Source organism: Maylandia zebra, linkage group LG16 (genome assembly GCF_041146795.1).
Source record: "Maylandia zebra isolate NMK-2024a linkage group LG16, Mzebra_GT3a, whole genome shotgun sequence".
In the NCBI taxonomy this organism is placed as follows: Eukaryota; Metazoa; Chordata; class Actinopteri; order Cichliformes; family Cichlidae; genus Maylandia; species Maylandia zebra.
This window is the reverse complement of record NC_135182.1, coordinates 21,247,466-21,269,981: the sequence shown is the minus strand read 5'-3', so window position 1 is coordinate 21,269,981 and position 22,516 is coordinate 21,247,466. Positions and strand designations below refer to the sequence as shown.

The window sequence follows — 22,516 nt, the reverse complement described above, 5'->3', positions numbered from 1 at the left end:
TGAGGAAAGATTGCATATTAATAGAAGAAGAAAGAGGACAAACGAGGAAGTAGTTCAGTTAAATTCATTGAAATGATTATCTGAATTTGTAAATTGTCCTTTAAAAATCATCTAATCTTTTAATATTTATTAAGCTACAACAGGGGTGTCAAACATCAAGCCCACTGTATGGCTTTGGAAAAAAAACCAATTTTTCTTCCAAATTTATGGACTAAAAAAACTGTATTTTCAACAGTAAACGTCGCCAAAGACACCACAGTAAGTAATAGATTAAACAAAATAAAAACTAAATATACTTTTATTGTTAGTATTCCATTAAAATAACAGAAAAAAATATTATTTTGTTTTTTGTTTTTTTTTACAAATCACTATAAAGGTTTTAGCTGTTGTTTGAGCTACAGTTCAAACTGTATTTTTTATTTTTTATTTTTAAATTACACAACAAGCTGCCAGTACTTCCTTGAAATAATAATTCTTAATGTGTAAGCCTGTCCACGCTCAGAGTAGGGTAACAGCAATACCCTGTAAGCCTTTTAACTGCTAAGGTGTAAAAACTGAGACATAAGGCAATTAACAATTAAGAGGTTTCTCAATAGTTTTACTGGTCCAACCAACTTGAGATCAAATTGAGGCACACTGCAAAACGAATTTGATACCTCTGAACTACAGTAAGCTAGTCTTTATGTCAGCACACGCCAGCTGAATAGTTCAACTTATTGTATTTTCCAAAAAAAACCCCCACAAATTACAATTGTGGAGAATATGGCTTCTAATAGTTAAAGACTTTTCAATGAAAACGAGTGAACGCTTTAGAAACACTGATTCACAGAACTGCGGTTCCATATGTAACAAACCCAACAAACCAATTTTCTTGACTAAACAAGATGTGGCTAACTTGTGAAATTGGTAACCAGATTTATCTATCATTAGTAAATTATGATTTCATAATGTGTGTTAGATTAGTCAAGTTGAAGCTATGACCCCTAAAATACACAGAGTATGCCTTTAATGTTCCAGCTCTGACACTGTTTTGTTCCATCCTTGGCTCTATTTCAAACCAGGAGCATTTATGTTGAACATTGACTGGTTTCTCTATGCTATTTCCTTGTCTTAGCTCCAATCCAATGCATTTGTGTCCATATTTGCCTGTATGTATAGTTATGCAGACCATCATCTACATATTGTAGGTGTTAGCTATAACCAGGGGCAATGTCACAAATAACGGCTCTGCAGGCTACTCTTGTTTGTGCTGTTGTTGGTCCTTTAGCTATTCATGGAAAAAAAAAACAAAGTTCTTGCAAAGAGCTGAAGCAAAACTAGTGTTAGAAACAATTCTAGTTTCCATTACAGACGCTTTCTGTGCTCTTCATGCTGAAGTTATTAGGTCAATGGTGCACTGCCTTGCACATGAAACATTTGTTTAAGTTAAATTAATCTCAAAAGGGTTACAAATCTGCATGCAATCCATGAGCTATTCAGTGCATTTAGAAAAAAATATCAGAACACAGAAACACAAAGGATGCTCAGGTGTCCCAGTTTTCCACTTGCAATTAAATATAGCTTCATGTATCTTTTTGTGAATTTGTGATTCTATGTCAAGTTATCAGCATTAGAAGCGACACGTGCACTTGATGATATGCGACTGTCAGGTGATACGTGCATATTTAACCATCTGTAAGTGAAATATCACAAATATTTTTAGATACTTGTAGAAGAGTGAAAATGATCAGATTTGAGAAACTGAATTTAAGAGGCTTTGTGTAAATTATGATTATTTATTTAATTTTTGATGTATTTTTAAAAATATATCTACATGTCTTCTATTTACTGTGTACATGTGTGGACTGAAGCATGCATTTGTAAGTACTCAAAATTATCCACAGACACTTGTACACATTTGTAAATCTTAGTTTATGCTTGTGGATCTTATCATACACATTTGTGAACCTATTGAGACAAATTTGACTCCACGGGTTTGAGACACAAACACAGCCTTGCAACTGTGCCAAATCACATATACAAATCTATGAGCTGCAGCGACCCTTTGGGAAAGGAAAGATATTTTTTTTGCAGTTCTCCTATTCCCGGTGAACTCAACTGTTGTAGCCCAATTTCCAACAAATCAACATTCGACCTGTGCACACTGTCATCCACATCAAGCTACGTGCTGTTGGTTTTTTGAAGGACTGAAAACAAGTTCATTTGCATAGGCTGCATAAACCTTTATGCAGGAAAACACCTTCACAAATGGACATAAATGCAGTACCATAAATCCTGCATCTGTTTCACCCTGACAAACACAGGGCACTTGCAGTAAAAATAATGTTTCCTGCGTTGACAAGTACAGAGAAATGCTGCAGTAAAGCAGGAACTAATAAAATCCTGCTCTACTGCCTAATAAAATCAATTTTGAGGAATGAAAGGATTTCTTTCATGTCAAAAAAGGGTTAAAATGTGTAATTTTGATTAAAAGATGTTTTTATTGGCTGGTGATGGCAGGAGAAAGACTTTAATTAACTATAAATAGTAGTCAGTCTATCAAGGAAATTTTTCTTTATACCAAATTGCAAAGTTTCTTATGACAAACTCTTCAGGAAATTAATTGTGAACTTGGCTATTAACAGCTCATTTTGTTATTAATAAGTCTGTCATTTATAAGTAAAAAGAAAAGTAAAAATGTGAATCCAGAGTAACCGCTTCATATTTTGTCTCAACAACATCTAAAACACAAAAACATATAATTAACCAGAACTGGTGAGAAATCATGGCCTTATTAATGTGCCAGCGACTTCCACTACTAGCAGCTTGCCTGTGCAGATGGTGAGGTGGATAAATCTTCCAAATGTTAGCGAGACAGAAAGGTTTATTTGCTTCACAAACAACTGTCAAGAAGCTCGCAAGCAATAAACCCATATCTCCAGGCTTAGTCTGACAGAAGCACACACACTACATTTATGTTTCTCTGAAATTTAATATCAAGATGATATTTCAGAAGCTAAGGTGACATTTGTCAACTTCTAGCTACCTTTTATAAACAAGAGTCTTAAGAAAACACAAGGAAATGTCACCTCTTGGCTAAATCAATTTGCATCTGTTCTATTTTGGCTTTTTAAGCTCCAGTGACATTGCACCAAAAGCGTTTCCCCTTTAAACTGCTGACATTGCTATTCTCAGGAGTTCTCAATGACACTGCAAAAAAAGAAAAAAGAAAACCCAGAAAGAGTGAACCAATCACAGCGCTTCTGTTCCTACACCTCTGCTACTGAGGGGATCCTATTACCATGAACTCATGCTAATTAGCTGAGAAGGGAGACCAATTAATTGTTTATTTTTGTCTTTGCAATGCAATTACTTTGATGTATTCACCATCTGAAAACCTTTAAACTTCTCCTAATTGATGAGGGTTTTTTTATGTAGCTTCTCAAAGACTTCGTAAAATAATGCACAAGTAACAACATTCAATATGATTTAGGCTCCCAAAATGACAAAAAGAACAAAGATGAAATTGTCTAATTACTCATTATAGACAACAATTTTTAAAAGATGCATTTGCTACACAGTGGCAGCTCATAAATGACATTAACGTCAGGTCAAGAACCTTTATTCATAATTAGTTTTACTGATTTTTAGTCAGAGTTGGAACTACTCAATTCATTAGTAAATCTGAGTTGTTCATTGCTAGTGAAACCTCAGTAATAATTCAGTTCAGGTTTTAAATTCAACTTTTAAAAACATAGTAAAAAAACAAACATTAAATATTGTGACAAATTCCAGCTAAAGCCTTTATTTAATCGGCCCTCTTAAATCCACTGCTTCTTATGCAGCCTCTTCCTATTTGCGAAAGCCAGAAATATATCTTTCTGCCCCCACAACTCAGGAGCACAGCCAAAGAAAATCCCAAAATATGCAGTCTTTCATCCTATAAAGCCCCACTGATTCACTTTAAAACATACCAGCCAAAAGCTTCTTAACAATGAAAAAGTCAAATAACTCCTAAAGAAACATTTTCTCAGCCAGCACCAAATTGCTTGCAATTGAAATCAGAAAATGCATGTTCAGTAGGACATTAAATATCTAGAAATGACAAATTCTGGTATTCCACTGTTACATCTGCTGTCTGAAACATCAGAAATGATCAAAACACAGCATTTTAAACCTTAAATGTAGATAAAGACACAGAAATATTATAATATATGAGTAACTGAAAGAAGAGGGAGCTTTTCAGTACCTTTTTCTGACAAATGATATCAAACATGTGGATTTACATTTTAGGTATCACATCTATATCTCTACTACACAAATTCACCTAAAAAGACAATGATACCAAGCGCAGTGAATGCTCTTCTCTGTGGACACAATGTCATTTGCTGGCTGAGGAAAAATGGCGTACTACTAAAAACACATGTAACTTCCTTAAAGTTGATTTAAAGCTAAATTCATGTTTAAAGCTGTGAAATGGAAGAGCAGAAAAAGCCAAAACCATCAAATCTCTGCACGTTTTCACCACCAGGTTAGAATAGTCAATTTTCACCAATGAACAGGTAGCCGTCACCTGTTGCATGCAAGATATTGTTTTCTTGGTAAGCACAGAATAAAATTGACACCTGGGGAGAGACCTTCAGGTGTCTATTCAAGCAAGAGCGTGCTCAGCACCGGGCTCATCGGGGAGCTAGAGGGAGACTTTCAGCTGTCCAAAAATGCATATTGGTCCGTCCGATTCAGCATCCATTCTCTCTACTTCTTTTCTCTGTTTGTTTCATTCTGAGTAATACAGACCAAGATATAAACAATGCATTTCCGTACACCACACAGGTAATTGAACTCCCACCTGCTGCCAAAATTATGTGACCAAATCGCAAGCCTGCCCTAAGTCACGGGAATATTTCCATAAACAGCAATGTCTTGAATAATGCAGCAAAAAGAGTGAGGTGCTATAAGCGCAGGGAGGAAGGAGGAAAGCAGATTGTGGAGCACCGCGAGAGGCAATGATGTGTAACACCCCTCCCTCTGACTACAGCGGTAAGACAACATGAGATAAGGGGATCAGCGGTGATGCCAAATCCCTTCTGTGGCAGCCAAAGATCATTAGGTCTATTAGAAGCCTGCATTGTTTAAACTCAGAGATAACAAACTTGCACATTTCTTTGCTTTTACTGCTTTTAGAAAAATAGATCTCACTGACGATTTTTTCATGTGTGTATGTGTGTCTCTCAGTCTCACCTTAGCCGTAGTACCATGTTCACAGCACCTTGAATGAAGGGTGTATTCTCATACGGTTCAACCTGCATGAGAAAATATCTGGTGATGAAGCAGATTAAACATCAGACTGGCAAAAGCATTCACTGTGAAAAAGAGGAGTGAGAGTCACATAAAGCATGCACGAGAGAGCATGAAATTCTGCAAACTTCAAGATGAACATAAACAAGAAATGTGTGCACACACTATGTGATTTCTTTTTTTTTTTTTACTGGAAAATGTCTTAAATTCATTGCAGCAGCAGGGAAAGTCTTAAGGGAGAAGAAAAGGAACAAGACATGAAGGTTTACTGTGTAAGGGTCTATCACTGTCATCAAAACCGTATTACGAATGGGCTTTTTATATGGCAAGGATGAGATATTATGGAAAGGAAATGACTGCTAAGAAGCTGTCAGAGTTAATACCTGACTGGGACACAAGACTACACCTCAAACTGCTTTGGCTCATTTTCAGACTGACAAAAGCCAAAGAAAATGGGATACAATGGCAGTGAGTTTTCAGATGAGATACACCCAGTCACTGAGCTAGCACTGTCAGGCAGACAACCATTTACTCTGAGTTATTACTGCTGAGAGCATCCCTCCAGGAGACCGACCGTCTCCATGTACGCAAGCACACACACACACACACACACACACACACACACACACAAATATACGCCCACTGACACGTCCACAGACAGACACGCTCTAAGTGTGCACGCGCAGAAATGAACACAAACACACACAATCACAGTGGAATCAAGGTCATTGAATCATGCCAAATTGGTGCTGCTGCCGAATCCCTCACCTGGGGATGCTGAATAGACAAGCCTTCAATAGGGACATTGTTGGCATCCTCCTCATTCTAGGAGGAACAAAATGTGAGGCATAATTGTGCAAATGGTATTACATCCTTGGTAAATATCAAATCAGAGCTCATCGTATAAAGACAACAGAGGAAAGTCAATTCAAACCAATCAATGAGGAGCATTTTGTTCTCTTCATGGGACAGGTTAAATCAAATTCGTGGCATTTTTTAATGAAACTGCATAAAAATGCGAGCAGAGAAATAAACATTAATTAAGTGAGTTCATGATTCTTACACAAGCAGCAGCTCAAGTAGGACAGTCAAGTGAATTTAAAAATAAAAATACCCCTTTGGCAACTTATCGAATTGTAAAGCAGCAGAAGGATATGGCCGGTTGGACTATGACTCTTTTTAGATATTCTAAGATATTTTGCAAGTTCAAATTGGTGTAGGAGAGGAATATCTAACTTACATCTTTGGCGTCATCTTTGACCCTTCGTGACTGGAGGGGGGAAAAAAACATTTTCATATATTTACTGTCAGACACACGGTAATAATCATCTTATATGTTCTGTTTTAGTTTGTCAAAGAGCAAAAAATTTATATAAGCCATACACTGCTCACAGACTGTATGTGTATATATCAATCCATCCACATATGCCTACACCTTTCTTTTTACACTGAAAAGCAGCCCGAAGTTTGCAAAAAACAAACCAAAGCACATCCGTGTTGAAAAGAAGAATATATATATATACCTTAAAAACAACCCTTTTCGTAAATCATTACTGCCGGTAGAGTATTATTTATTGCATCATACATTAAAGCTGGGAGTCTTTATCAAAGGGCTCTTTGATCATAGTTGTCTAGTTCCTCCTGCCTCAAATCCTTACAGCTATCTTCCAGCTCATTACAGCGACCTCATGACAGGCTCTCTCAGAGATAAGCCATCTGCTATCCAAAAAAACTAACCAATCAGGAAGGGGCGGAATGCACAGTGTCTAAGACAGAAGGGAAAGTTGCATAATGGTTTGATCTGCGGGTTGGACATGACATGCAACACCGTAATAACTCATATTCGGAATTTATGTGCAGAAGTTATAGTTCTGTTACAGTTTCAGACTGAAACGAGAAAATATCTTGGCTCTTTTGATGATGATTTTTACTGATGATGATCATAAAAGAGTAAACACATTGATTAATGCCTCCCTCTGTGGAGTCTCACCTACCCTGCCCTGATTTACCGCTGCTCTGCCTTCCTCGCTGCGCTCGTCCATTTCGTCGTCACTCCACTCCCAGTCTCCATTCTCTGTTTTGTGCAAGTGGCCACTGGAGCCGGGGACTCTCCTGACCTGCAGCATTACGACATCCAGCACATGATGTTAATTAAATTATTTGTGCTCCTTTGACTTCATGTGTCTGTACATTGTGCTTTACCCATGAGTCCATTAGCTTTTACAGACCTTTAAATAAGAGCACTGACCTCAGTGATTTACATAACGTGGCTGCGCATTTGTGACATGAAAGGTGAACGTACAAAGCCACATTCAAGTCATTTAGTCTGTTAAGTATGTTTGGTACTGCAGTGGCAAAGGTACTGCTTGGTTCTGAAAAGATCTTTATTATGTAACCAAAAAAGGAGTTTAAAGTTTAGAAGTTTTTCTTGTTAGGACAAACGTCACAAAATCAAACATCCTTTTTTCCTGTGATTTAGATATTAGAAAAGATACTAGTCAAAAAAAAGAAATACAACTGCTGCGAAAAAGTTTTCAATCTTTGCATTACATCGTCATTTTGAAACCCAAACATATGCTGCCCGATTGGTTTTAGTCAACTGCATGATTTTTAAATTGTTTATGGAAGACAAATCAACTTGCACACAGCAGAATTGCTTCAGTTTACAGCATTTTCAAGCCAGTGGTCTGAAAGCACACAAAACAGTGTATGTGCAACATTGTTATCAGTATCTTCATGCCACGACTGACTGAATCTGACCGAGTCTGGGCTATTGGCAAGTTGGATACTGGCATGTGTGTCTGAGCTGCTGCACACTTCCACGGTGTCCACGAGAGCATTGTCTCTGATGCGACTGTTCTTGGCAGAACTGAACAGAGGTACCAAAATGCGGTCCTCCAACTTGTACTTGTGCCATTCTTGCAGCAGCACCCCACCCTGCAGTTGTTTCAGCAAGACAGTGCCTACCCCCCACACTGCCAGAGTAGCTCGAGCTTTTCTGGATCAGGAGCACATCCAGCTACTTCCTTGGCCAGCATTTATTCCTGATATGTCTCCTACTAAAAATGCCTGGAACTTGCTGGGTGGGCATGTTCATCAGAGGCAGCCACAATCAATGACCACTGCACAGCTGCAGTATGCACTCATCCAGGACTGGAGAGCAATTCTTCAACAACAGAGCCAGACACTTGTACAGACCATGTGCAGACAAGTGAATGCTTCCATCACGCCCAGAGGAGGCCCAAAAACTCATACTAAATGTCTTGTTTATGCATATGGTAATGTAGTTCAAACATAATCTTGCATTTCTTTTTTTGACTAGTATATAACATCTATAGTCACAAATAAACTCATGTTTCCAAATAGATGCAAAACCCATTTAGTTAACTGAGATAAAAAATAAAAACAAACTTAAACAATTTAGTGTACTTACAAAACTAAATTAAAATTTACAGAAAATATCTTTATTTTTAGTCTTACATTTGTCAACATAAACACAAGGAAGCACTGTTGCATATGTTTCTGGAGACCGGCTTGTCATGACTGTGAGTCAGCAGCCTTCATACACGTGCTGTATTATACCATCTGATAAATGTGACTAAAAACTAAATATATATATTGACTAAACCTACACTGAACTAGAAAGAAAGAACTTTTCACCAGTTGCTTATACCATTTCAGTAGGTATAATTTGGCATAGCACAATAAATACAAGAGAAAAAATAAATGACTTAACTATGGTAGTTATAGTAGTTATAGTTAAGTAGTTATACAACTGAAAATGTATCAAGTATAACAAGACAAAAACAGTAAGTATGGCAAATCAAAGCCTAAATACATAAAGCCTATAATTTGTTGCATTTCTACAGTTAAAGCATGTAAGAGAAGCAACATGCGAGATGAGACACAAGGGCACCACAGTGTTACAGAAGGGAGCACACAAAACTGTAAGCCACTGGCAGCAGAGTCATAAAAATTCCCCAGCTCTAGATGGGGTCAAAGTTAAAGAAGCACTACCCTTGTGGTGGTGTCAGGTTTATTTTCCAAACCTGACACAGAACCAAGACTCCCCCAGTTCTGCTCAGGGTCCTTGAGCAAAACAGACACAGATCAATGCACTGGGCAGCCATACATGAAACCCAGCTGACATTCACTCACAGAAAGAAGAATACTGAGAAATGAACCAAAAATGTAGGCTAAAAATAAGATTGAACAGAAACATTGTATGTTCAGAATCTAAAAATGCTGGCGGTCGCTCATAACGGCGTTTTCAGACACTGCGACACACTCTGGTACAAAGCTGTGTTTTGTTTTGTTTTGCTCTTTTAGAAATCAGGCTGCAGAAAGCATTCAAGCAGAAGTCAATCAGTACTGCATCATCATTTGTGCACCAGACCATACATCTGAACTTGATATCAATCCCAATCTTATCACATGTTACTTTTTGTTATGTAACAAATCAATGATTCAAGCACACATTAGTTTTATCTGGCCTTTGAACTAATATAAAGCCTGCTAGTTTCTCTTTTAGACACTCAATACTGGGTGTAAGGGTGCCCTCTGCTGTTTTTTGGACCCACAAACACCTTCATTTTAAATGGCTGGCTATGATCCTGTATAACATTTCTATTTAAAATAAAGCAAAATCCCTCGCAAATGCCTGTTTGTATGTTCTGTAAGAGTCAGTTTCTCCTATTTCTCATTTCCGCAAGTCATTTCTGAATCCTAGTTCCATTTGTTAGATAAAGGAGTAATGTTCTAGCTCCATTATCATCTTAAATTACTTTGCTGGTGACAGAATCTGCCATCTCCTTTTCATTCACTGGAGCAGGTTAATGGAGAAGCCAGGTTTCTTTTAAGAGTCAAAGAGTAGCTGTGTGGCTTTAGGTCGACTTGTTTCATCAGAGAAGAATCCCACATTTGCTGACAGTAAAATACCACATAGGAGAAAAACATTAGAAAAAGAGCAACTGGTTACTAAGGCGTGAAGAGAAGGGAAAAATACAGATCAAAGAGAGGTGCACTGAGAACACGATCTAGACGATTTGAGAGTCTTGAGATAAGATCTAACAAAACCAGGGCCACAAGGTCGCAACATCCTGCAATGACAGTGTTTCTATAATACTGCTTGTGTCTGCAAGCTTTGGGTAATGTTGCTGAGTTTATAATGTAGATGACTCTGCAGGTCAAATCGGGACAAAGCAACAAGGACACTGGCTCTGCAGCCCACACATTTCCCAAAGCAAAGCTATCAAGTGTATCAGACACTACCTGTAAACCCTGCATGCTGTCTGTTTTGTACTTTTAAGAGGAATACACATGTAAAAAATGCATTCATTGCACTACACAGTTGTTGTGCATCACCACTTTGTGATTAAAAGGCTCCACAGAATCCATTTTATACTCTCTGAAAGTGATACCATTTCACACTGGCACAAATATTGCTGTGCAAGTTCAAAGTAATGTGGCTCCAATTGCAAAGCTTGCATAATTTGTGTATCAGTGACCATAAATACAGCCTAAATTAGAAGGTGATGGCTGTAATAAACTTAACTGTCAAACTCTGATATACTGCAGCACTTGTTTATATCCATTTAGCATTCTTTGTTATGACTTCCACATACCACCCACCATAGTCATCTCCCTTTCTATTGATGCCAAGCTATGTTTGTGCGTAAATACGACGTCATACACAGAAATGACCATGTTATCTACGATGTCCTTCCTTTACCATGTCAGTGAATTTCCACCTCTACGCTCACTTGCACTCTGCCTTCTGGCAATTGGCCCGTGTTCCCACTTCTGTCCTGGCCATCCAGGCGTAATGTTATGTGGAGTCAATATCAGCTGTGTCCAAAAGCTGCACTTCCTCTCAGTAAACTGTGACCAGTGGGAAACAGAGCAAGCGAACTGAGCAATAATCTGCTCCTTTCTGTTACCTAACCACAACAATTAATTTCACCCTGTTTGTCTCCGGCGTGACACATGCAAAGAGCTTCACATGAAACCACTGACACACAGCTGTACCGTCTGACTGTTACGTGGCAGTTGCCCATATTTTTACATAATCTACACAACAGGGTGTAAAGTGTTTGAGGTGCTGAAGAAAGTCGCAGAGCATCGCATGTGTTGACTGGAAATGCAGCACTCTGCTGGAGACAGACACTTCAGTCAGTTCCTCCTTGCTGCCATAATTCGCTCATGTTGAGTCAATAGCTGAGTTATTTATTAGAATGTTTACCCAAACATACCTTCTTCGCTCTCTGAGAAATCTTTGGTGCATGACTCAAAAGCTTCTCCACCAGATATTCTTTGTTCTGTGAAAAAAATGGTCAAAATATAACTAAGTTAGACGGATGGAAATCCAAAGGCTGGACGACACGTGAGAAGTACAGTATTGAGCAAAAGTCTTGACACACCTTTTATTTCTTTATATTTTGCAAGGAAAATGAGAAATAAGTGCTGTGATTTATTGAAACATTTGCAAACATGCAAGAAAATACTGTATATAAGGCAAAAACAGAAGGACATTGCTGAAGGACATTTAAAGCTTTTCCTTGGATCCATGACTGACAAGGTTTCATTGTGTGTTTTTCTATTCAGTTATGCTTTTACTGCTTTGGCAGTGTGTTTGGGACTATTGTCGTTCTGAAAAAAAAAGCTTTTGTCAAACGGACACTTTCCAGATGGCAAGGCATGGTGGATACAAATCTTACGATACTTTCCTACATATACAGTTCAACCATTTTCAATAAGATCCTCAACACCACTGGCTGAACGCACGATAAGAGCCTCCACTGTGTTTAAGTGTTAAGTGGCTTAACAAAAGAAAATCATCTGAAAATCATCTGAAAATGGTCAGGTAAAAAACTGGACCAAAGATTAGTGAAAAAACCCGCCATGTCTAAAGAAAGAAAGAACTTCAGAGAGCTGGAGAACTATCGCTCAAGTTTAAAACGTATTCGAAGGTCTGGCTCTGTGAAAGCAAAACATAAAAAATGGAGGGGTGGCTAGAGACTTTTGCACAGTACTATAAATGGATTTATTAAGTCCCTGGTATAAATTGGTTACTGGCTATGCAGAAACAGCAAGATGAGGCTGCAGTACTTTTCACAAAATTAAAATGACCTTAAAAAGACTATTTCTCTAACTGCTAATCTACTTGGAAAAAAAGGATTTTGTAATCTTATAACTTTGTTATAAAGATTTTGGCTATTCACCATTTAACTACTTAACTAATCACTATTATAGTAAAAAAAATTCAGGAATACACAGTGCTTATTATAAGAGAACAACATTTAAATAATACTACTATTTCTCATATATATTAAATAATAGTAGCTAGGTTATGTTTTATGTCATTGCTGATTCATCCAAGTAAGTATAAACATCAAAAACGCATAAAAAAAGCATTCACTGCGTGTATATCTGACTCGTCGCTGGCATAAATCCAAACGGACAGCAATAATAACAAAAGATAGTGAGATGAGACAAATACCTTGGCCTTTTGGAAGAATTTGCACTTCAAAAGCTCTGCGGCTGTAGGCCTAGAGATACAACAAACAAAGAAAAAAGAAAGCATCATTACAGTTACTGAATGTTAGTCACGATTGGGTCATTTCACTGACCAATAATTGCATCAGCTCTCTCCATTGATATATTTGCCTGATACATAAACATGTTGCTAACCTTTTGACAGGATCCTTCTGAAGGCACATAGATATTAGCTTTCTAAATGATTTGCCATATTTTTTTAAAGTTTCCTTGTCCTCAACACCTGTCTCTAGAGAGGGTGGATCATTCTGAAGGGTAAGCATTAAAACCTGAAAAGACAACAGAAGTGGTCATAACTGCCAACACATTTCACCACCAGTACAAAATCTGTAGATGAGGAAAAGAAACTAAGAGCAGGAAACTGTGGGAAATGTTGTGGAACATAAAGATGAGTATCTCTTAGATGAAACGCTGCCTGTTTATTAGCTCTTAGGTTTCCCAATTACAGAAAGAGCAGCAAGCCAAACTGCTCTCTTTCCACATAAAATTCATCATTACTAAGAAAACCTCAAAGACGTTTATTTAGGAGAAGGTTTATCAAGGTTTATGGCCAGTTTCCTTTTCTTTTTTCTTTGCCAGCACCAGTATATGTTACAAGACTGATTAAATAACACTGAATGAACACATACTTTCATGGGAGGGTAGCGGTGATAGGGGGCAGAGCCTGTTGCCAATTCAATCGCTGTAATTCCAAAACTCCATATATCTGCTTTAAAATCATAGCCCCGAACCTGCAGACACAGAATTACAGTACCGTATAATACCAAAGTAATGCTTAAGGCTTCATGTTAAGGCAATGCTGCTATTGGTTGTCATGTCAAAAATAACAGCATTCCATTACAAAAAGGGCTAGCATTAAGCAGAGACAAGATCAGGCAAATACATTTTACATAATAATAATAATAATAATAATAACTTTTTTGTATAGCAGTTTTTATGTGTTTTAACAGTCTGGATGAAGACACACATTTATATTTAAGTGTAAATATCCCAACATACAGTACAAAAAACAACACATTCACACTAAGGTTCTTACATTTGTCTATATAGCTAAAAATCATGGGAGGATGATTATGGAAAAGCTGACCTATTATAAAGAGTGTTCTTATGTGCTTACACCTGTCCTTATAGCTCACTGGGTTAAGCAGGTGACCATATGGCAATAGACCAGCGGTCCCCAACCTTTTTTGTGCTATGGACCGGTTCAATGCCCGACAATATTTTCACAGACCGGCCATTAAGGTCTCGGATAAATACAACAACAACAAAAAATGATACAACCAAGACATATACTGTGGTATTTTGTAAATAATCGACACGCATTCAAAGTGTAATTGTGTAACTTTATTAGCAGCGTCCTCTTGAAACACGTCCTCCTGCCCCTTAATGCTCTCTGATCGTTATGGCAACGCGTAAATATTGCTTTCAAAATAAGACACACAAGTACAACACGAGAAAAGACCACTGCAATAGACTATTGCAGAAGGCTAGGTCTGAATCTGTCCTAGGCCATTTACTGCTCATCTTCCCTCACCTTCCAGTCTAATATCATAATCATAATAAAGGCTAAAAAAAAGGTTTTCAGTAGAAGTTGAAAAAAAAACCCCACTTAATCAGCTGACCTGCAAGGCTGTTTCAAAGTGTATGTGTTCCAACCTTAAAAGCTGGATTTAAAATAACAGTTAATAGGCCTTAATAAAAAAACAAGGTCTCAGCAGATCTGTGATATGTGCACGACCCTGACCATGTATGGCCTTGTAAGTGATTAATAAATTGAATCTGAATTTCACTGGAAGCCAGCGAAGAGCTAGCATGGTGGTACAGTGGTTAGTACTGTCACCTCACAGCAAGAAGCTCCTGGGTTCTGTGTGAACTTTGCACATTTTCCCTGTGTCTATGTGGGTTCTTTCTGGCTACACCCACAATCCAAAGACATGCTAATTGGTGATTCTAAATTGGCTGTAGGTGTGAGTGTGAGAGTGAACGGTTGTCTGCCTCTCTGTGTTGCCCCTATGACAGACTGGCGACCTGTCAAGAGTATACTCTGCCTCTCACCCTATTACAGCTAGAATAGGCTCCAGCCCCCCAGCAACCCTGAATTGGATAACCAGAAGAAGATGGATGAATGATCAGTGAAGGGAAGCAAGCACAGGGTTGATGTGCAAGTGCTTGTTAGCAGCCTAGCTGCTGCTTTTATGTTTGTGGAGTGTTGAAGGGAGGAAACAAAGGCAGACTGAATGAATCAAAAGTGAGCAGTCTGATGAAAAGATCTAAAAGCAAAATACAAGAACCAAATAAAAAGCCCAGAAAGCAACGCAACACAACCCAAAAGAGTACATGAAAATACTGTACTATGAGGACTTTCTCAGCGGCTTAATGGACTGACATCTATACTAACTCTGGAGAAAATAACTTATGTATTAAGAAACAAACTGGATATGTTTTGGGCCATATGGACAAAATTCTAGAACATTACCGGGCCGCGTTTGTTACCGGCCGCAAGAGTTGAGGCTCGGGTGTAAAATTTATGGTTTTCAGGGTTTATAAGTCTGTTCCCCTGGGTCTTTTCCCGTGTTGTACTTGTGTGTCTTATTTTGAAAGAAATATTTACGCATTGCCATAACGATCAGAGAGCATTAAGGGGCAGGAGGATGTGTTTCAAGAAGACGCTGCTAATAAAGTTACACAATTACACTGTGAATTCGTGTCAATTATTTACAAAATACCACAGTTTTTGTCTTGGTTGTATCATTTTTTTTGTTGTATTAATCCAAGACCTTAATGGCCGGTCTGTGAAAATATTGTCAGTCATTAAACCGGTCCGTAGCACAAAAAAGGTTGGGGACCGCTGGTCTATTGCCATATGGGTCACCTGCTTAACCCAGTGAGCTATGAGGACAGGTGTAAGCACACAAGAACACTCTTTATAATAAGTCAGCTTTTCCATAATCATCCTCCCATGATTTTTAGCTATATTGACAAATGTAATTTGTGCTAATTTGATATGTCTGTCTGACCCCCCCATTATGATTTTCTTTATTTTTGTTTCAATCATTATGTCTTTTGTCATTATTTTATCTCTTATTCTCTTATTTTATCACAGCGTATTATGTAAAACTTGTTATAACCAATAAATAAATATGTAAAACAAAAAGAAAACAATTGTCTATTGATGCACATGGGGTGTTTAGGGAAGTGAACAACAACTGGAGCAAACTAGACACAGATGTAGACAATCAAGGCAATGAAACTGGGGAGGAAGTAAAACAAGACAAAACGTAAGGGACAACTAAAAAAGTAAAACAGGAACTGAAGCATAACACCAGCTAAAACAAAGAAATGCTGATACATGAAAGAACTAACATAGGGCAACACAGACTTGAAGATATAAAGGAAGGCACAGAACACAACAACATTGAGGGAAGATAACAACCAACCCAAACTAACAAAGCTAAGTTTAAAGAAAATCCACTCTGGGACAAAACATCAAGAGCTCAAAAATAACAGAAAATATTGCACAAGGTAAAGGGATGAAAAATATGGAATCAAACCCTAAACCTATAATCAAAAACCAAGGATAGTGAAACCAAACAGAAAACAGTTAATAAAAGACTAAAATACAAAAACCCAAAACAGACCAGTTGCATTTTTTTCCAGTACATAACATAAAAGTTTTCATCAGCTCTTGCCTCGACAGAAACAGACTCACCTGTTCCATCACCTCTGGTGCCATCCAGCATGGTGTGCCAACAAAGGTCTTTCGAACTTTGTTTCTAGTCATGTCACCCCCTGTAGCTAGAAATGCACTCACTCCAAAATCTGTAAAAACAAAAGAAAAGCATCAGAACAACAGAGAAGATTTTAGAACAACAACACATGGTAATTGGCTCATTTAAAAATCTGTGTCAAAACCCTGTGTGACTGCTGCAGGGTAAAGAGTAAATATTGAACATCAAATACATCAGAATTGTTCATTTTCATTTTAGCTTGTTTACTGCGTCACAGTATGAAAAGCTGATCTCCTCTGGAATGAGTGCTGCATGCATGCCTATGTAATGAGCTGGTCAAAGCGGGTAGATTCAAAATTTGTGCGCATACTGTGATTTCGGTCTCTGAGTGCCTTGGAAAGTGCCTACAAATAAAATGTTATTATCATTATTATTATTATTATTATTATTGACAAATCTGCAGTGACTGTATGGTGATATTATGTCAGCATTATTTTTGAATCTATTCCAGAATTTAGGTGCTACTGAGTGGAAAAGTACATCCAACCCAGTACTAGCAAGGTGAATCCAATTAATAACAATTAATAACATAATAACATGGCTAGTGAGTGTAAGCTTTGCAACAAGTCTGTTTAAGAACAAGAACAACAGGCAACATAGTGTGAATCCAGTATCAGCCAAAATAATGCATTCACATCAGGACCCTGAAACTAATTAACTCAACGAGTTACACTTGTGCTTATCCTGCTGTGCTTATTTGGTAACCTGCAGATATTTTGTTTTTATTTTATTACAGAGTCAACTGCTTTTTCTAATTCCTGTAATTGTTTTTATTAAAGGCTATAATCAGTCACTTCAATTAAATATAACAGACAGCATTAAAAAGCTGACAGCTTCAATGGAGTAACTGATTAAGCTGACACACAATAATTAGGAGAGAATTATGATTCTCGAATTAAAAAAAAGAAAACGTAAACATACATTATTGCTCTCTGTTAATTATTACAACCTATGAAATCAATTCCACCATCTTACCACAAATACAGTGCATGCATTTAGTGTGAAAATAACCAAAAAAAGAGGTTTAAGAGAGTGTTACACAGTATTCAACAAACCTGCAATCTGAACAGATCCGTCTTCCCCCAGTAGTATGTTCCCAGCTTTCACATCCCTGAGGTCAACAAAACATTAATGCAGTCAAACAACAAAGTCATGTGGAGCAGCATTGATTCTTCCACTCCTGTTAACGTGTCGCCCTAACCATCACCATATAGAACTATGCCCATGGGGGTCGTAGAGGGTTAAGTCTGACTCACGTTGACCTTGATAACCAGAAAGTGTACAGATCACGGCTGAGCTACAATCCAATGAATGAACGTATTTGTGTTCATTTTCAACATTACCACTTGGTTTTTTAGATAGCGGATCATATTTTCAATCAAACAATGTTGATTAAACAGAGGAAAAAGATATAAACCAATACCTGTGAATTTGTCCGTTTCTGTGTAGATAGTCCAGACCCTCCAGAACTTCGTTTAAAATAGTGGCAATGATAGGCTCTTCTAAAGCTCGATTTTTATCATCTTCTTTGCTTATGTGCTTAATTATATCGAGCATAGATCCTAAAAAGATGCCAGCCAAGAAAAGAAAACATGGTTAATTTTTAGAAAATAATGGGAAACAAAAATCTGTTGAGTGATTAATTTATGTTACATTTCAGTGTTTGTGTATTTGTATATTTTGGTATTTTTAGATTTGTTTTATTGCAGGGAGCAGCTTATTGTATTGTCTTTACAGCTGAAATTACTTAATTCAGTGATTTAAACCTATGGTTTCCTAGTTAGTTACCACTGTTGGGTGTTACTGCGATCACATTACATTGATTTCAGTTCGTGTGCTGGAAAATATCAGAGTGGTTTACTGCGAAGATATGGACATTACTTTTATTTTTATTGTACAAAAGAGCAAGAGTACAATGGTAAAGTGCAAGCTCTGTACAGAAAAGAAACAACCACATTGTACTGGTAACTTTGGCTCCTAATAGCACTGCACGGACAGTCTGCTAACACAAAACTAGCCAAGAACCCAGAGCGATGATAAACCTGAGTGTATGCAGAACCCAGCCCAGCAGCCAGAGCCTGACCTTCAACAGGTATTAAAGGCAGTGATGAGCAGTCAGGCTCACTTCCTACCTGTGCACATTTGTAAAGCAGAATCACTGTTACGTTTTCAGCTTTCCGTTGTGTTGTCAGATTTTTGTTCATAATTAAACACTAAAAGAAACCTAGGGATTTGTGTTGGTGTACAGGATTGGATCCTTAGGTTTATATTGTTAAATGGTAATTATATAACATTATGTTTCAGGTAATTTTACAAAGTAATGAGAAAGTACGGTAACGAGTTATTACTTTCTGTGGAGAGTAATTAAGTTACGTGGTGCTTTATTTTTTTGGGAGTAACAACCCCGACACTGGTCTACAATTGTTGTCCCAGAGATTGTGATTGCCTGTCTGTGAAAAGCGCTTAATAAATAAAGTTTACTTACTTACTTGGTTAGTTTACTTACAGAGATATATAACGGTTACAAAATTAAATAAAAACGACGAGCAAATGTCGTTAATTTTAGTCTTCATGAGTGTGGTCAAATTTGTATTGTGAGGACAATATCTACAAGTGTTCCAACTATAAAGCAAAACTTAATTAAACCTTACCAATTACAAATGATTATACCTGAACTAATAAAAACTGAACTGAGCAAAAACTACTGGAGTCTAAGCAAAACTAAACTGACCTGATAAAAAAATTTTTTTATTAATTATAATGGATTATTATACTGAAACTGGCTTTATAATAAGTTTTGAAATTTCTCAGATGTAACGCTTTTTGTCAACTAGGCATTAACACAGGTTGATACACTGCTGTTCTTTAATCAGATTAAACACAGACCGGTGTAAGGGCATTTAAGACTTGTGTTATCACATGAATGGCATGAATGCATCACTAAGCCACCCGTGTCAGGTGAAGCTTACCCCCACTCAGAAGCTTCATGACTAACCAGAGTTCATCCTTCACAACAAAGGAGGTGTAGTATGTGACAACATTGGGATGGTTGCACTGACTCATGGCTTGAATTTCTTTCTATTGGTAGAAGCAAATGACAGGATATTTCACATACAGGACATCTCATTTATTCAGGGCACTTGCTTTATCTTAATAATCTGCAACGAGCTGCATAAACAACAGGAAAGTTAGAAGATTTCTATGCAAACTGCATTAATAGATAAATGAGAACCATAACAATATGTAGCAGAAGTTAAGTAGTACTACAGGAATCGGGTGTGGTGTAAAAAAAACAAAACACTGGGTTGAGAAAACAGCCCGTATTTATTGTACTCACCAATAGTTCATCCATGCTGGTCTGGCATTTTTCCAGGTTAATTCTCTTTATGGCTACACGCTCCTGTCTGGGGGTACAGAGGGCTGCCTGCACAACAGCTGTGGCCCCGCTGCCTGAGAATTAGAGCCACAATGAAGCTATGACAAAGTAAACAGGAGCCAAGTGGGAATTGCATTACGCACAGCTGGAAGACTAAATTCAGCATCAGTTTGTAGCTTTATGGATTTGTCTGGCTCACAGATTCCCAGCTTTTCTGTTTTAGCAAATAACAGAACTTCTATTTTTTTCTTCTTTTTTTTTTTATCAATATGATGAGTCGTTTACTCGACTCATTACAAATCAGGCCACGCTGTGTAGTAGCAGAGCTGTTCACACCAAGATGCTGTGACACATGACATATTGCTTACAAACTGTTAGAAGCAGATACACCAGAGAACACATCACAAATTGTGACTGTCTACAAGTTGAGGTGTGTGTGTGTGTGGGGGGGGGGGCAGTCTCACTTACTCATCACTGTCAGCTGCACATAGCGGAGGCGCTACTTCTTATCACTCATGATTTGACTTGTCAGCTCATGTGCACAGTGCATGCAGCTGCCAAAAATATGCATATGGCTTCCCTCTGCTTTTCTTCTATGCATTTAAGGTTAGCAGTATTATGTCTCAGGTGATATAACTCAGCATTAGGTGATTCATGCAATAAAATAAGTTAGGTTTAAGTTTTAAATGTCTTTGTAAAATAAACACTAACTGATATATTAACAATAAGTTAATGCAGATACCTGCTGGTTTTTCTGCAGGATAACAACAACATGGAATATTATAACACCAATGCTTCACACTGCAGCTACATATAAGCTATGCTTACAAACTGAGTCATGTGTCTCAATTAATCAATAACGCATTAGTCCACAACAGAAAAGTTGTGTTAATCATTTGAATCGATAAATGTAAAAAATGTTAAAGTTTTTTTCTCTAATTAATATGAGTATAAACTGGATTTCTTGAATTTTTGGACTTAAGCGATCACGTGTTAACTTTAAACAATCAAAATAATAATTAGAAAACACAGCGGCGGAGTGACTTTTTAGGGCAAGCTTTATTGTTTTAAAAGTAACAATTCCTCTATTGCCATAGTTTTTAATGATCGCCATTACTGCTATTATTAGCTGTATGAATACTAAGTAGCTGTATATTTAGCTCGTCATGTGGACATAATAAGTTATTTGCCACCACAGACGGCACGACGTGGCCTTCACAGATCCGCAGCATCTGTGATTTAAGCAGCTGCTAATAAACTGGACACGTGCCATAAAATCAGCACAGCTGGAGTCAAGCTCGGTGATCGGAGCCCGCCGGAGAGCCACTTATTGAACGTGACAGTTTCACGCGCGTGCAGCGGCCCAGATTTTTTACCCGACTCCGCTTCGTGAGCTGTGAACCGGTAGTCCCTGACTGTGTCTGGTAACATCCGCATTGCAAAGCGTTGCGGGAGGCTGCTGCATATGAAAAAGCCGGTAGGCCCTCGTCGTCATTCACCTCCGATAACCCGCCGCGGGCTGGGTTTCCACGATAGTTACACGGCGTTCAGTACATCCCCGGACACTAACCTATGACTTCCTGCAGCTCGTAGGACTCCCGGGTAATTGGCCAGCTGGTTGTCAGCGGTGGTTGCGGGTGGTGGACAGGAGCTGTACAGTCGCCTTGATCCGCCATGATGAAGATGATGATGCTGCGCTTGTTAGCAGCCTCTCTCTCAGACTGACGGGCAGCGAGAGAGGAAGAGAGAGAGAGAGAGAGTCAAATTTGACCTCACCTCCTCAGTGTTAGTGTCAGCTGGCAGCTGCAGGAGAGGAAGAGCCGCCTCTACCGCAGAGCGAGCACAACCCGGAAAATAACGGATCGCGTGCGCGCGCGCTCGAGACAGTGACTAGTGATTAAGATGCTTTATTATACACCTAATTTAAAACCTCTGCTAGAAGAATGGTTACATTACATATATTAAGGAAATTGAGTTTGAGTTAAAATAGCAATGAATGTGTTAAAATACTGACGTGAGGATGACGTCGCGTGTGTGTAACTTCAGTAATATGTCCAGAATATGTCACATGCAGTCAGAACTGCTGGTGACGATCATACTACTGTCCAGCAGATGGCGCCATCAGACTGTTTATTGATCTGTGTGCGTCCACTACCCACTACGATAGCGTCACACAGTTGCTGCAGATTTGTTGGCTGCACATCCATGATGTGAACCTTCTCTTCCACCACACCCCAAAGGTGCCCTATTGGATTGATCTGGCCCCAGACAGAATCTGATGGCTCTTACATGCTGTGGAGACACTTTGCTGGGACAGCGTGGATCCACTTCTCACTCAAAAGCAATTCAAAGCTGTTCTAACATATGTAATGGTAATTTTTCTTTTTAATTTTTTTTACCCACTATCCCTCCTTCTTTGTCTTTGTCTCTAACTCATAGATAATTTTTGTTGGTCACCCCCAACAAAAAATCTTAGCATCTTCAAAATCTCCAGCTCCTGTTGGTCTCTATTTCCAAACCA

At 38.2% G+C, this 22,516-nt stretch overlaps 1 protein-coding gene across 2 annotated transcripts in view; it reads right to left on the bottom strand.

The window, feature by feature from the left end:
• stk39 (serine threonine kinase 39) overlaps nucleotides 1-21,861 on the bottom strand; it is a 33,012-nt gene extending 11,151 nt beyond the window's left edge. The window contains exons 1-14 of one of the 2 annotated variants that reach the window (XM_004557670.4): nucleotides 21,566-21,861; nucleotides 19,957-20,069; nucleotides 19,589-19,697; nucleotides 18,043-18,181; nucleotides 17,675-17,730; nucleotides 16,541-16,650; nucleotides 13,461-13,562; nucleotides 12,967-13,100; nucleotides 12,776-12,824; nucleotides 11,529-11,594; nucleotides 7,272-7,394; nucleotides 6,518-6,547; nucleotides 6,046-6,102; nucleotides 5,221-5,282 (exon numbers count right to left, since the gene is read on the bottom strand). In XM_004557670.4, the coding sequence (XP_004557727.1) occupies nucleotides 5,221-5,282; nucleotides 6,046-6,102; nucleotides 6,518-6,547; nucleotides 7,272-7,394; nucleotides 11,529-11,594; nucleotides 12,776-12,824; nucleotides 12,967-13,100; nucleotides 13,461-13,562; nucleotides 16,541-16,650; nucleotides 17,675-17,730; nucleotides 18,043-18,181; nucleotides 19,589-19,697; nucleotides 19,957-20,069; nucleotides 21,566-21,671 (1,256 nt within the window). In that variant the 5' untranslated portion in view covers nucleotides 21,672-21,861. The remainder of the gene's footprint in view (nucleotides 1-5,220; nucleotides 5,283-6,045; nucleotides 6,103-6,517; nucleotides 6,548-7,271; nucleotides 7,395-11,528; nucleotides 11,595-12,775; nucleotides 12,825-12,966; nucleotides 13,101-13,460; nucleotides 13,563-16,540; nucleotides 16,651-17,674; nucleotides 17,731-18,042; nucleotides 18,182-19,588; nucleotides 19,698-19,956; nucleotides 20,070-21,565) is intronic. The other variant, XM_004557671.4, reaches the window with a different exon arrangement.
• Nucleotides 21,862-22,516: the final 655 nt, after the last annotated feature.